This window comes from Callorhinchus milii, unplaced genomic scaffold, assembly GCF_018977255.1.
Source record: "Callorhinchus milii isolate IMCB2004 unplaced genomic scaffold, IMCB_Cmil_1.0 Scaffold5, whole genome shotgun sequence".
NCBI classification, from domain to species: domain Eukaryota; kingdom Metazoa; phylum Chordata; class Chondrichthyes; order Chimaeriformes; family Callorhinchidae; genus Callorhinchus; species Callorhinchus milii.
In genome coordinates, this window is record NW_024704746.1 from 46,046,842 (window position 1) to 46,059,947 (window position 13,106).

The 13,106-nt window shown below is 40.3% G+C and overlaps 1 protein-coding gene across 3 annotated transcripts in view; it reads right to left on the reverse strand.

The window, feature by feature from the left end:
- Positions 1-1,058: 1,058 nt before the first annotated feature.
- The window catches only part of atxn10 (ataxin 10), a 121,538-nt gene continuing 109,490 nt past the window's right edge, over positions 1,059-13,106 (reverse strand). For all 3 annotated transcript variants that reach the window (XM_007894691.2, XM_007894692.2, XM_042335622.1), the window contains exon 11: positions 1,059-1,830. In XM_007894691.2, coding sequence (XP_007892882.1) covers positions 1,646-1,830 — 185 coding nt within the window. In that variant the 3' untranslated portion in view covers positions 1,059-1,645. The remainder of the gene's footprint in view (positions 1,831-13,106) is intronic.

Genomic DNA, 13,106 nt, shown 5'->3' on the forward strand with positions numbered 1-13,106 from the left:
GGTCTGAAGTGAAAAACAACGATTGAACCTATACAAAATGCCACCAGCTGTTTCTGTAATGCTTAAAAAATTAGGATCAGTTTTGATGAGAGACGAGAACAGAATGACCAGCATAGAGATTAGATACTTTTCTTTAGTAATGCATTTCAATTTGCTGTACATCCCACATTGGCAAACTAATTCTAAATATCTGAACGTAGGACTCCGAAAAAATTCCACCCTGATCAGGCCTGCAAATTTTCTCATAATCTAAAGCTGGTGTTCACCACGTTCTTGAATTAAGTTTAAAAAAAAATGAGTTCCAAACCTGGCTTGCTACCCAGTGTTAATCTCTCCAATTCAGGGTATGGTTCACCCTAGTTGGCCCTAAAGGGAACATGGGTTCAAGTTTACCCCATACTTCAACAATTATTTTGTGTAAAGGAACCACAAGACATTAGATGTCTGGCATCTCCAGAATAGAGTATTTGGCCCTATTTTGTCTGAGAATGTTGATGAATTTAGTTCCAACTCAGAATTTAGTGTACACCAATGCTAAATTCTGCTTGGCTGAAGCATTGGGTTGCATCAAACGTGATACCACTTTCTTATGTATCACCATCATATTCTTTCAACCTGAACTATCACATTTGAACCCAGCAAAACTCAACAGGAAAACTTGTAACTGGGCTGCAAGACAGAATACTGGTGGTCACAAGGTGAGAGATGACATCCAGGGCCAGATCCATCTTTAAAAGCACATCTTCTGATACCTGATCTTCAGAGCTAAACCGGCTGCAAAACAATCACACAGCCATTTCATCAGGTTATAGTAAAACAAAATATCAACCAAGTAAAACACAAAATCCAGCATGTGCACATTCAATTAATATGACTATGTCTATACTCCTATTGGTACAATGCAGTTATCAAAGATATTGTAAATATAAAGAAGAAAGAAAAAGTTTAAAGAGATTTTTTGTTGTGTTTAACTATTATTTTGTGCTTGCTAATGAGGAACACATAACTGGCACCTGCTCATGGATGGACGCAAATAGCAATTAGACAGCACATGGTTATGTAGCAGATTATAACCTTTAATTCCTTGACATCACATTCTAATCTCACATTATCTTTCTTGTCGAGCATTTCACATTTCTCTCAAAGTATACCCCATAGCAAATCATTCCCCTCACTGGAGCCCCCACATTAAATCGCACAGCCATTTGATTAATGAAACCTGTAAGATATTATTATTGTGTTTCATGTTGGTTTGTTGTTTTTGTTTCTTCGTGCCAAGTTGAATTGTATCCACGTCTTCTCTTGTTGAGTCAAGTATAATTCCTGCTGATTTATCCCATGCGTTTTGTGAGGAAAAATGTTTACTTGTACGTTACCAACCCAATGTTTGCTGATCTTTAAACCTCATCTATTTCACTTACATCTAGGAATTCAGGACTCGAAGTGCTTATCAACACTGCTTATAATCCAAACATTGTTAAATAATCTCTTGCTCTTCAAACAAGATCAACTTCCTATCATTACTCCACTTCGACACTGAGTTCTATATTTTCTCTTTGGGATAAGAGCTAATGAGAACTGGAAAAATGACAGACGAAACCACCTTGAGCTTTACGATGAAGCTTTTATCCTTTTCGTCTTGCAATCATGGGTTGTTCTTCGAGGATTTCAAATAGAGCTTCCCATTTCGCTCTTCTGCCTGAAATCCCATGCCTTTCAGCATGGTGCTGTCTGCCACACCTTGGCGCTCCATTTGGGCTATTACTTGCTGATTCTCGATGTTTTGTTCTGTCAGATTCCGGATGGCAAACACTGCCCACTGGCTCATGACTGTGGTACTCAGCATTAAGGAATTATAAGGTGGTCCAATGTTTGTATCATCTTTGTTTTAATGGTAATAAAACAATAACAATGCAGAAGTACGGGTGAGAACGACACATTCAACTGCAAAATGAAAACAGTCCATTCTTCACTCATCCCGGGTTTAATGCTTTTAGAAGGGAGAATATTTATCACAACACACCCTATGTTGTAACAGGAAATGGGCAAAGGAAACAATTACTTTACACACTTGTTCAGAAAAGATTATCTTTCAAGACAAAAATTAACCGCTACATAGGTAGAATGTACTAACTCAATTGATATCCAACATTGCAGCAAACACTTTGCTGTATCTTCAAGGACTGTTGCAGAACCTTTATTGATATAATAATAATCACTCTGATAGTCCCAAATCTTACCCCCACTCCAAGCTTCATCTTCTCCCATCACCCTTTCCTTTCCTGAAATCAATCCACAAAGATCACAATTAATTCTGCAAGACAATTTCACAATATGGGGTGGGGAACATAGGGTGGGGAATCTCACCAGTGATTTCACACCTTACTGTTCAATGTAACAGGAAGCTACAAACGCTGGGCAACATTCTGCAATTTATAACCCCCCCCTCCCCAAGCAAAAACCTTTCTTCTTTTTTGCTAATTTTGTTTTGAAATCCAAGCATCGAAATTCTCAATCCGTTTCTTTTTCTCTTCTCCCCAAGCACCTGTCTGCCAACAAAGCTGGTCATGAATAAACATGAAGTTCCTTGTTAGAGTGTTGCATGAAACTCAGGCTTCTGGATGACTGCGAGCACCAGCAGAGGAACATAAGTGCTACAAGAGATTAAAGAAAGTCCAACCTAATGTTCACATTACTACCTCCCCCCCACCCCCCCGCCTTGTTCATCTGCCCACTGACAGGGAGAAAATAAAGCAGGTTGTAAAAAAAAGGCTCTAATCCTTCTGACACTCGAGCACTTTATTGTATACTAAGCCTCATGAAAAGCTACTGTTTCCACGGTTACTGGAAGCTAGGCCATGATCCTTGTTTGTTTCTGCTCCGTAGAATGCAATAAATACACAAAAGGTTGGGGTGGCAGGATATGGACCTAAATTTCATCTGATGCTCTTATTACCCAAAACATGAACAAATTATACTGTATTTGGTTTAAAATAGCTCCAGGGTATTTATTTACACACAAGAGGTTGCCATTTAACAGTCAATGCACAAAAAAGGAAGGAAAATAAATGCACACTAATGAATGTTCAAAATTTTGTGCCAAGAAAAATAAAAATTATACTTTTAATATTAACAGACATAGTATAATGTCTGAATAACAAAAAACTATTTTGGAGAAAAAGCACACTGTTGCATATACATTGAACTGCTTAGGAAACTACACTGCCAATATACGAAGAGAAAAAAGTGTCATGGCAACTAATTGTTTTCAGGCTTAAATGAAAGGGGAGGGGGAGAGAAATGAGGAGAAGCCAAAGTATTGCCGTTTCTGTCAATGATCTAAATTGCTCTGTAACATAGCAACTAAAGCTGGATACATTTTAAGGAGAAGAAAGCAATTCTTTACCACAATTTACAAATGCAAGCCATGATACAGCACATGCAGAACGTTTACGCCCTTGATTCCTTCAGTGCAAACGCTTGCTCCATTTTCACCGCAGTGAACAGTACGTGCTCTGCTTGCTGCACAACATGCACAGTGTTCACTCAAGAAACAGAACTTTGAGCCTTTGCTGTAGTAGGTAGTGTATGGCTAGGGGAGTCCTGTAACTTAGTGCTTATAGCATTCGCCTCCCATGTGAAAAGACCCGAGTTTGATTCCTGGCAGGACGAAACGTTGGTCAACTTTCCTTACTCTACACACCTCTGTTTATCTAGTAGTAAGTAGGAACCTGGTTGTTAGTCAATTGGTGGATCCGGGGCTAATAATCCCTTTAAAAAATGGAGTTATTCAATCCACGACTGATTGTGGGACACTTCTGTATGCAATTGACTGCTGCGTTTCACCCACAAAAATATGCAGTCAATTCACTTTACAGTATTACTGTGAAACGCTTTGAGACGTCTCGAAGATGAAATAAGCCGCAATATCAAATACAAGGATTATTATTATTATGGCTTCCAAAAAAGCACCTAGTGTTAGATGAGAGCAAGGGCAGGACCTTTTGAGACACTGATAATCAACAATCTTGATTCTATTAACAAGTTATTCAGATAGTAAAGGAGTCAAGGCCCACACTCAGATTTGAGCTCCTTTTCAAGGCTGAAAAACTGTTGCAATATTGAGAGAGCCCTATGTTACAGATGCTGCCCATTGGATAAGATTTTAAACCAAGACCCTGTCTGTCTGTTTTCCTGGACCAGGTGGATGTCAAAGATTCCGTGACAGGTTTCAGAGGAAGAGCAAGGAATTTTCAGTGGCTTGGTCCATATCACTCACTCGCTATAAAAAGCAAATTAAATTTTGTCATTTATCTCATTACAGTTTACTGAATGATTCTGCACTGATTAGCTGCTATGTTTGCCTACAGTAAAACTTGGATAAGTCTTATCTTTATAAATCATATAATCGCCTAAATCGGAAATTCAATTGAGTCCCATTCAGTTTCCTATCAAAACCACTTAGGTTGCCTTGCAATACTCAAACTAATCACCTCCTAACTCGTAATGCCGCTCCCATATCCTCCATTACTCCTGTACTTAGTGGCTGCCTTGAATCACGGGAAATGATGTTCTGACCCTTGGACACATGCACACTTACCAGCTGCATTAAGTTATGCATGCGCAGTTTAGATTAGATTAAATCGGATTTTATACGATTTATACAGTTTGCCTCCAACTCAGACGTTGTGCAAGTCATATTAAATGTTATGGTCCCAACTGATTCGACTTATGTGAGTGTTACACTATACTTCTAACCCTAGCATTTGATCACATCAAAATATCTTAAACAGCTTCAGAGTTTGTTCTGTAAATTGTAGTGACTGTATTTGTAGACAAATATGTCAGCCAGTCATCATACAGGAATGTCCCACAAACTGCCATGTCGTGAATGAACACATTTTTTTCTCTCGTGGAATGTTGGCCAGACCACATGGAGAAACTCTTTTCTGTTTTCAACTAGAGCCAGGGGATCTTTAACATCCAACTGAACAGCCAGACGGGATTTCATTTAAATGTCTCATCTGAAGGACAGCATCTCCGACAATGCAGCATTCCACCAGCACTGTCATGAAATGATAACCTGGAGTATGAGTTCAAATTTCCAACATGGGGCTTGAACCCACAACCTTCTGACTCAGACATGAGAGTGCTTCCAACTGAGCAAGGCTGACAACTTTCAAGTAAGTAACTCTGTTATGACATGAGAAGGTTCTGTATCAAACACAAGTAATATTTATATTCAGATTACTAATGGCATCAGATACTTCTTCACCACATGCAATATACAACAGTCAACGCATTTTATGCAAGAACAATCTTCAACCAGGCAAAAAATGTGTTGCAACAGCTGTGTCATGAAAAATATCATTAACCTGCACAAAGCAGTCAGATTACAGGTGCCTCCAGAGCTTATGCTTGGAAATAGTGCAATGTATGAACTTAAAGGAGTAATGGTTCAATTATACAATGGGTGCAAATCTCATGCAATGGCCATTGTACAGCGATGTGAGCTAGCTGGCAAGTTATACGAGGAAATAAACTCTAGGGTTGCATGCAATCAAAGAAGAGGTCTGTGCAAGTGCACAAAAGAGCATCCTTAACCATCACTGGACGCCATTTGATTTTGAGCATCACAAGTTGTTACACTAATTCTAATTATATTAATCAACAGTAAGGGCCATTGAGGAACTTCTAAACTTAAACTTTTTAAGTTTCAGTGGGGTACCCCAGGGCTCCATCCTTGGCCCTCTTCTTTTCCTTATCTATATGCTCCCTCTGGGCGATGTCATCCGCAGACGTGGGGTAAACTTCCACATGTATATGGATGACACACAAATCTACTTTGCCTCCTCCAGTACCAACTCCAGGTCCCCCGATGTTCTATCAGTTTGTCTGGCAGACATTTGGGCCTGGATGAGTGCAAACTTCCTGCAGCTAAATGTGGACAAGATGGAAGCCATACACTTTGGCTCCCATCAACGTCTTCACTCCTGTGGATCTAAACTCCTCAACCTCCGTGGGCTCTCCCTCAAACTCACCGAACCAGTGCGCAATCTAGGCGCCCGGTTCAACCCCCAGCTGTCCTTCCTTCCCTGTCCTTCCCCAGCTGTCCTTCACCTCCCGCTTGGATTACTCCAAAACACTCCTTGCCGGTCTTCCCAGCTCCACTATTCAAAAGATGCGGCTCATTCTAAAAGCTGCTGCCCGCATACTGACCCGGACTGAACTCCGTACCCACATGTCACCAGTTCTGGCCAGGCTCCACTGGCTCCCCATCACCAAATGGATTGGCTTCAAGATCCTCTCACTCGTGTTAAAATCTCTTCACTCTCTAGCACTTCCCTACCTCTCCGGCCTCCTCACTCCCCAATCCACCACCTGGCGCCTCCACTCAACTGGCACCGGCCTCCTGCCTGTCCCTCGCACCCTCCACCCCACTATCGGAGGTCGCGATTTCAGCCACTATGCCCTGAAACTCTAGAACACTCTCCCTCAATCTCTCCACCTTGCCCCCTCCCCTTTCTCAAGTCCCGCCTGAACACCTTCCTTTTCAACCATGCTTACGGCCACCTCCCTATCCCCCCCCGGCTCGGAGCCAGGCTCCATCACTGTTAAGCGTTCTGAGACGCTACCCTGTGTGTAGGGCGCTATATAAGTGCAAGTTGTTGTTGTTCCAAAGCTCAGTTGCCGCCAACTTTAGTGAAACTGGCTTTATACGAGTGAAAATGTAGTGAGGCAAATGTACGTGTGCGAAACTGGGCCATCAATATGTCTTGTAAATTTGTATGCAATTGACAATGTATGTCATTTGCTCCATTTGGCTGAAGTTCTTGTTGGTGTTATGTATAGCACCTCTGGCGATGAGCGATTATTATGGGGAAATCCTGTTAATGCCTGCCATCACCTTAGGTGCTGCAAGTAATGCTGACCAGAATTTCTGTCTACATGTCAAAACAAGTCTGTAGCAACAAGTTATTACAGTTTGAATAAACTAAGATGAAAATTGCCCTGTGGCTTGGTTGGTAAATATACTGTCCAACATACCCATAGGAATCAAACAAGGACAAGGTACACCCCATATGCTGCCACGAAAGGAAAACTCCAACGCATCAGAGATACAATCCTCATAAATAATTTAAACTTTAAATTTAAACCCTCACAACAAGACTTCAAAGCTTTTTACGCGTCACCTTCAAAGCCCCCTTTAAAACTCCTGAACAGCTTTATAAAAAGTCATGAACTTAAACATCGCTTTTGTTTATTTCTGTCTTTTTTGTTTTAATATTTTTGTTTGAACATTTGACAGGAAACTGGTTTGGAGTGGTTACTGAGCTTGACAGTCTCGGAGTCTCCGAGAGCTGAAACAACATCAACAGAGATCTAATCATTAACTCAGGGGGCTTCAGCCTTACTGTGCATGTAAATTTAGCTCCTTCACGCTGTCCATTGGAATTACCAGAGCCGTGAAACAATTAGAATGACTCAGTCTCCAATTGTAACCAATGTTAGTATTCTGCAGAGGTGACTGCTCTCAAGGAGTCCTTGAACCATCAACTGGAACGTTCCGTGACTAATTAGCAGGAACAAGAGAACGGGGAGGGGAAGCCAATTTTTATTGTTCATTATAATTGATACTGAGCTTGCATAAAGTAATATGGCATTGTTCAGCTCCATCAATAAACATTTCCAAGTGATTTTTGGGGAAAAAATATTTTTTGTACCAACAAATGCTACTGGGATTCATTTTACAGCATTCATGATGGATTACAGTCCTACACTCCAAGTGCCAATGTGAGAAAAGAACAAATTATATTGCGGTCTGCCAGGAGACAGATCACAACATGGTAAACATAACATTGACTTAGAAGAGAAGACTAGAATAAATCGTCAACGTTAAAAAAAACTATAATTATTCATCTGGGTTTCAAATATATTTTGATGCAACAACTGGGGCTAAGACTGGAGAAAACACAAGATGTGGTTTTGTGGAACTCCATTCATTCACAGAAATTTTTTTTCAAGACTACAGCTGCATTAAGTAAGACCTACAGAGCAGGAGGTGACAGGGAGCAACTCAGGCTGCACCTCTGACATGCCAACAGTCAGGAGCTGTTTATGCACTGCAGTGCTGGGAAAGAACTGCCGGGGGCAGAGCACTGAATAACTTCTGTGCGTCCTCCAGCATTGACAACAAAATTAATTTCAAGAAAAAAGCATAGTTGCAGAAAGAAGCCAATAGAGGCATACGAAACATCTCTCTGCAATCATCATAGGATTAGCCTGGAAGCCCTGTGTTCCAAAGTCAGGTCTTAGAGTCGCACATAGCCAAAATACTGTGCTACTATTACCTTGGTAGTTTTCATTAAGTTTTGCGAATAACAACACAAAATGTGGCTGACAATAGCTTTACTTCCAATGTAACAAATTTGAGAGGCTGCTGATTTTACATGAAGAAACCTCTTATTTTATTTATGCTCATTTCTTCCATTCTGGTTTGCAGTTCACATGCACTGCCATCCTACACTTGCCTGAGGCTCTACAAAACCATGATTGTCTTCAAGTGTCTCAGAGGATCGAGTTTGATTTCTGTGTCTTTGTACTTCAAATTCCTCAATGTCGCCATCCCACCTTTCACAGTCCTACAGTCCAGGCCGTACTCTCCCCTATCATTATCAGTGTCCAATCCTTTAGCCAACAATCAGTCCTCTCTTCTAGAATACTAGTCAATGAACACTTTGGCCTTGTTGTTTCTCACCCCGCCTTCAAGAAACCTCCCAGTACACGTCTTTTTAACTGCTTTTAATCAACATATTTAAATCTTGTTTCCCTAATTGGTGTCTACCATCATATTTGACAAGTACTTTCAGACATTCTTTGACTTGAAACCCACTGTCTAAATGCAAGCCGTAGTCATCCATTTTGATTTAAACATGCACCCACTGCTTTTGATAGAGAAGTATTTTAACCACACAAGAAGGAATTAGAAACTGCTTTTGCACTGCAATGATTAGCTCCAGCTCTATCACCTCCCCCGCTCACCCCAAGTGGTGCGTGCTCCTTCATGCAGTTGAGACATAATGTTATCATACAACAATGTCTGCCTTACATAATAAGCCCTTATCACACTAGTGAATGAACAAAAAGTGGACCTGTGACATTGAGCGCTGTTCAGAGGTTTTCGTTGGGGGTTCTATATTGCTCTGGGAAAGATCTAGAGAAAATAAGGGTTTTACTACATTTACATTCATCTTTTCTTGGACATGCTTCAGGCTAGATACCTTCACGTTTATATAACTGCTATTTGTTTTTTACCTAAACTATCAGCCAATTGAAATGTACTCTAAACATTGACACGTAGGGTAAAATAATTTATGTTGCTTTGGTCGTGAATACTAATCCAAATTTTGGGAGAAATAGAAAGGCAATTGCAAATCCTCCTTTATCATGGGAGCTTCAAAGAAAACAGTATGCAACAAGAATGTTTCTGTGGATCCCTTTATTAAAACGGGAACCAGAAACAATACAAGTTACAAATTGCCTGAATGTGGTTTGCTTTTCAGTCAACTCTTTTTAGAGTTTAAAGTTATACAAACCTCACTATCATTATCTTTTTGATTCCGAGAGCTCATCTATTTGAAAACAGGAATGTCGCTGGAGGGAAGGCAATTATAGAAAATGGCAGTATTTCTTGAGGCTATCTTCACAAATTCTCTAACTGCGTGATAAAAGTTCATTCAATGTCATGATGCTTTTTGGGAGGGGGAGGGAGGGAATGTAGTAAAACTGGTCTGTGGACAACTAGCACTAAAGTCTTGTCTAAGTAGAGACATGATGCGGATAGTTGGGCTCCAGGATTTTGGAAAGCTGCCTCTTTTACATCAAAGAATTGCTGTATTAAAATAAAGTGTGAGCATGTGCAACTCTTACATATTCTCAAATGCACCTCACCGGTTTCATCAGGTCCATCATCCACAAGGTCCAACTAATACAATCCTCACCAGTCTCCACTAGTTCCCTATCTCCGAAAGCAAACGCTTCAAGATCTTCACCCTCACATCCAAATCCTTTCACACCCCTTATCTTTCTGACCCGCTTGTACCCCACTACCCTGCCTGCCACTTGATTCATCTGACACTGGCTTGCCAGGGGTCCTGTGCCACCATCAGTGGCTGAGGCTTCAGATACTGTGCTCCTAATCTCTGGAACTCGCCATCTCAATCTCTGTACCTCACACCCTCTCTATCAATCTTTAAATCCCACCTGAATAGTTACTGTGCTTATGGTCACATCGTCCAAATCGGCTGTACAGCACTTCGAGATATCATCCTGAGTGAGGGGTATATAAATGCAGGTTGTTGTTGTCTTACAATTTCAGAGAACCCGTGGATGCAGCTGATCCATGAAGCAGCATTAAGGTAAAGGACTGCCTCTATTGTGATTTTAATTTGGATTTCACTGTCATTTTATACTGACAACCAAATGGTCAATGGTGTGAGAACAACTCCATTTAGGCAGATCATTCTGGCCAGTGAATATTATAAAATGGGATGAATCTAATTTTTTTTTGCCACATTAACTAATGGTACTGCTGCACAATTTCTGAAAAGCACCCCTTGCCTCATAAGTAGGACAATTTTATTTCCTACACCAACTATCCTTATGTTCTGCCATGTATAAATACCATTTAAAGTCAAATTGTGGCATATTTGGTCAGTAGGCCTGTGGCCATGAAGAATTGTAGGGAAACCGTCGATTTCGATTGGATTCAATCCAAGGTCTCCGAAGTAGAAAGCAATACCTGTTTCCCCATTTTCTTGTCATATACAAACATCGCTAATATGCTGATTTTTAAGTACACAAGTTATGTTTCATTTGGGATTACATTTAGTAATAAACCACATGCCCCTTGCACTTCTCAGTGACACCACATGGCTAGAGTTCAATAACTGTCAGTCATGCGATTTGCAATTGGCACAGGTTGAAGAGTTTCAGTCGGAAGGAGACAGCAATAGCAGCTAGAGCTGAACTACAGTGAACTCAAGGGTCAGGGAGACAAGAAATGGAGACCATTGGCATTCTGAGGAGATGAAAAAACTGAAACAGTGCAGAGTTCCAGCAGCCCGGAGAAAGAGTGTTCAGGCACACCAGAGTGATCGGTGGGAGTTTATATGGGTCAAAAAAAAAGTTATAGGGATTAGAGAAGGGGGTAATGGAGAGAGTACTGAAGCTAGGAAAGAACAACAGTCAAAGAGAAAATAACAGAACATCGAAACATACCAATAAAGAAGAAATCAAGATGAAACAATGGCAAGAATTTCTGGTAGATGTTTGAATTTTGCAATACAAATTTGTTTCAAAATACCCTTTACAGCACTTAGTGGTTTACCAGCTCTGTTAGATACAAAGCAAATATCAATGTGCCAGTGGTTTACTAGAGTATGTGGGACAAGAGATTGCATGTGGGCTTTGCTGTCCCCACAGTACTATGGTTACGATAGTTAAATCATTGACACTGAATAGCAATGGAAATGTCTGGAGGTGATAGTGATGTCATGCTGGAATTCAAAAGGAGTTCAAGCCAATGACAGCTGATACGGATAAACCTTTGGGAATAAATCATGGCAGCTCTCTGAATGCTCGCTACAAATTGCATCTTTCATCCTGACAAAATAATTGTTGTTTTTTTGCCTTGTCCAAGTTCTAGTTTCTATTAACTCTGTGGACGGGTTAGCTTTTCTAAGGCTACAATGAATAGAAGCTATAAAATACCGTAGAACCTATTGGAAAAGTGTAAAATTGTCACATTAAGCAGCATCATAAAAATGCCTACTAAATCTTACTTCAGCATTAGTTGAGAAAAAAATATGATTCAAAGAATGAACATTTAATAACCACAGCAGCGCTTTGTAGCTTGCTTCAATCATAGTTGGTTGTCCACAAAACCACTGATCTGATAATGTAATCTGTGTAACACTTAAATAGACCACTGGCCAAATGATGTCATATGTTCGTAGTCTGAGAAACCACTAACCCCACAATGTGCGAAGCAGTCCAGAAAAACACAGGAACACAGATACCCACCCTCATGTCTCTGTTTTACAATGGTGGTAAACCACAGGATAAAACAATACATAACGGACAAGTCAAGTGAACAACCAGGCCAGCAATGCATACAGTTTATTCAATGTAACTAACCTGGAAACCCAGTGCTGCGACCAAATGACCAACCCCCAATACAACATGATCTGATTCACCACTACCACAAATAACAGCATTGGTTGCTTCCTCAGAATCTGGAAAGTTTGCTCTGATAAGATCTGGTTGAACTCAACAGATTAGTACGACCACTAATGCAAAGGTACTTTCTGTTCTTAGAGCACATAATCTGACAAATCTGTTCTAATGATATCCCGTTGATGCAAATCAAATACAGAAATAGTGCACACAATGCACAGCAGAATTCCCGGAAATTCAAATCTTATCGAGTTCACAGATGCAGCAAGCTGACGAGCAAAATGCAGATCTTATCAACGAATGAAACATCTCAACGATGTAATAAAAGAGCTACATCAAATGCAAGGATTAGTATATTATTATTCAGGCTGCGCAGGAAGGACAGCTACATCACTTTGCGAAAGAAATGAGGGACGCAACACACGATCAGGCTGACCAGCAAGGAAATCATGTCAGGGGAAATTAGTCATTTTCCCGGATTTTGTTACAATGCAGCACCTGAGACATTGGACCTAGATGACCACATTATAACAAGGCTGTCTTGTACAATGGAAAGTTTCTTCTGTGCGATATGTGTTTATGAAGAAGTAGCAAATCAAGAAAGAGTGAAATGAATGAATTGATTTTTAAATGATATCTTACAGGAAATTTTATTTTAACTTATTTCTGTCTTCAACATTTGAACAATAGTTAATTTGTGACTAAAGTCCACAGAAACTTATTTTCTGTGCAATTAGCTCACAAAAATGTTCTCTAAAATGAGCTTGTAAACCATTGTCCAATCAATGCTTCTAATGCTGATCAAAAAATGCACTGGTCCCATGTACAAAAATCCTTGTGTGAACTTGTCAAACAAATTGCAGTGCTCT